The sequence below is a fragment of the Stegastes partitus genome, unplaced genomic scaffold (assembly GCF_000690725.1).
Source record: "Stegastes partitus isolate 25-593 unplaced genomic scaffold, Stegastes_partitus-1.0.2 Scaffold549, whole genome shotgun sequence".
Taxonomy (NCBI): Eukaryota; Metazoa; Chordata; class Actinopteri; family Pomacentridae; genus Stegastes; species Stegastes partitus.
In genome coordinates this window covers 315881-317693 of record NW_007578280.1, presented here as the reverse complement: position 1 = coordinate 317693, position 1813 = coordinate 315881, and the positions used below count along the sequence as shown (strand labels likewise).

General features: G+C 42.1%; 1 protein-coding gene across 1 annotated transcript in view; it reads right to left on the bottom strand.

Annotated features, from left to right (window-relative positions):
- The window catches only part of LOC103362022 (collagen alpha-1(XIV) chain), a 54618-nt gene that overhangs the window by 34013 nt on the left and 18792 nt on the right, over nt 1-1813 (bottom strand). The window contains exons 6-7 of the mRNA XM_008288267.1: nt 666-785; nt 425-589 (exon numbers count right to left, since the gene is read on the bottom strand). Coding sequence (XP_008286489.1) covers nt 425-589; nt 666-785 — 285 coding nt within the window. The remainder of the gene's footprint in view (nt 1-424; nt 590-665; nt 786-1813) is intronic.

Below are 1813 nucleotides of genomic sequence, written 5' to 3'. Positions count from 1 at the left end.
ACTGTTAAATATGCCAAAGCTCCAGGGATTTAAAGATGGCTGTGTTTTGGCAGCTGTCTGGATGACTTCCTATTTGTTTTAATTGGGATTTTTAACACATTTCTTTATGAATTTTGTAAAAAAGTACAACAGATCTCGACTAAAAGTCATAGCACACTATCCCCGATTGAGCTGCATGTTTTTATATATAATTGGTTTGGGTTTTCTCAAAGCTGCAGCGTGAGTTATGTGGTGAAATCCACGTCAGAAGAATCCATGAGAAGAGCAAGAAGTGTGCTCCAGTGCTTATGTTTTGGCACACTTTACAAAACCACATCTGACTCTAATGAGGCTGAACGAACAGAAAGTCCAGATTGCTTTCAGTCCCACAGTGGAATTGAAACGCATCTGACTGGAACCCACGGAGCGTGAACCATCTCCTCACCCACTGCGATGATTTCCACGCCTGCATTCTTCAGGCGGTTCGCTGCAGCGATGGCGTCATCCTGAGACTTCCCGTCAGTCAGCAGGACCAGGAACAACGGCGTGTCCAACCTCGCGCCTGCCTCGGGCCTCATGTTCTCCTCCATGACATGGAGCAGCGCCTGGCCTGGGAATGTGGACGCCGGGTTACGCGCCGACAGATATACGGTACGTTGAAGGTGCGCAGTGTGACGTTGGCTCACCAGTGAATGTGTTTCCTCCTTTATATCTGAAGTTCCTCACTGCCTCCAACAGCTGCTCTTTGGTGGTGAAGTTGTTGAGATGCCACTCTGTCCGAGGGTCTCCGCTGTACTGGGTCAGACCTGGGACAAAAAAAAACACCTCATTAAACGAGATTTTGTTATCTTGGACACACTATTAGCAATGATAAACCGGTTCTACTTTAAACGGTTAACTACAAGATCCTTTTACGTTCATCTACTGTTGATACTTCAAGTAAAACCAAAACCGTAGCAGCTGTAAAATCTTTGGCACTCTATAAATCCATTGTATTTTGTCGTTTTCTGAGAGTATTTAAATGGAAATAGTGTAGATTGATTCTTAAAGGATAAATAATTTCCCCTACAAAGTGTGATTACAGGACTTTTTGGTTAAAATCACTGTGAATAAAGGAGCCACTGACGGATGAAATAAAAGGAGCAGGAGGGTCAAACGGTGTGCAGCTATTAGGTTTGTAATTGCATTAGTTTAGACCTTTTGGAGTGGCAGCCATGTGGTTGCTATGGTGTCCCTAGTGGTTGCTAGGCAAGTCACAGGTGGTTTCTAGGATGGTAAGCAATTTGCACAGCTGCTAAGTATTGACTTTGTGCATTTCAGGAACAAGAAGGTGGTCTGACTGATGGGTTTGTCAGAACTTTTCAACTGCCCTGGAAGAGGAAGTGGATTGCAAACTGCAGTGCAAAGTGTAAATTCACACCGCTACTCCTCTGACGTGGATTATTATATCATTAAAAGTATGGATATAAAATGTAAATAGAATATATATTTAGCTGTGTTAATTCTTGTGGATAAATCAGCTTTCAGATTTTTTTAAAAAAGTGAAAATCATCTGGTTTAGTTTATGATGAATGTAAAAAATGTTTAAACAATTCAAGAAAATTAGGTTTGTAATTGCATTAGTCTAGGCCTTTTGGTGGTTGCTAGGTGGTTGCTACGGTGCCCCTAGTGGTTGCTATGCAAGTCACAGGTGGTTGCTCGGGTTGTCGGTGATCTGTCTGACTTTGATGGTTTTGTAGTAACGTTCTGGCTGCACTGGAAGTAGGAATGTATCACAAACTGCAGTGCAAAGTGTAAACTTCAGTTTTTCTATGACAAATTATACATTATTAAA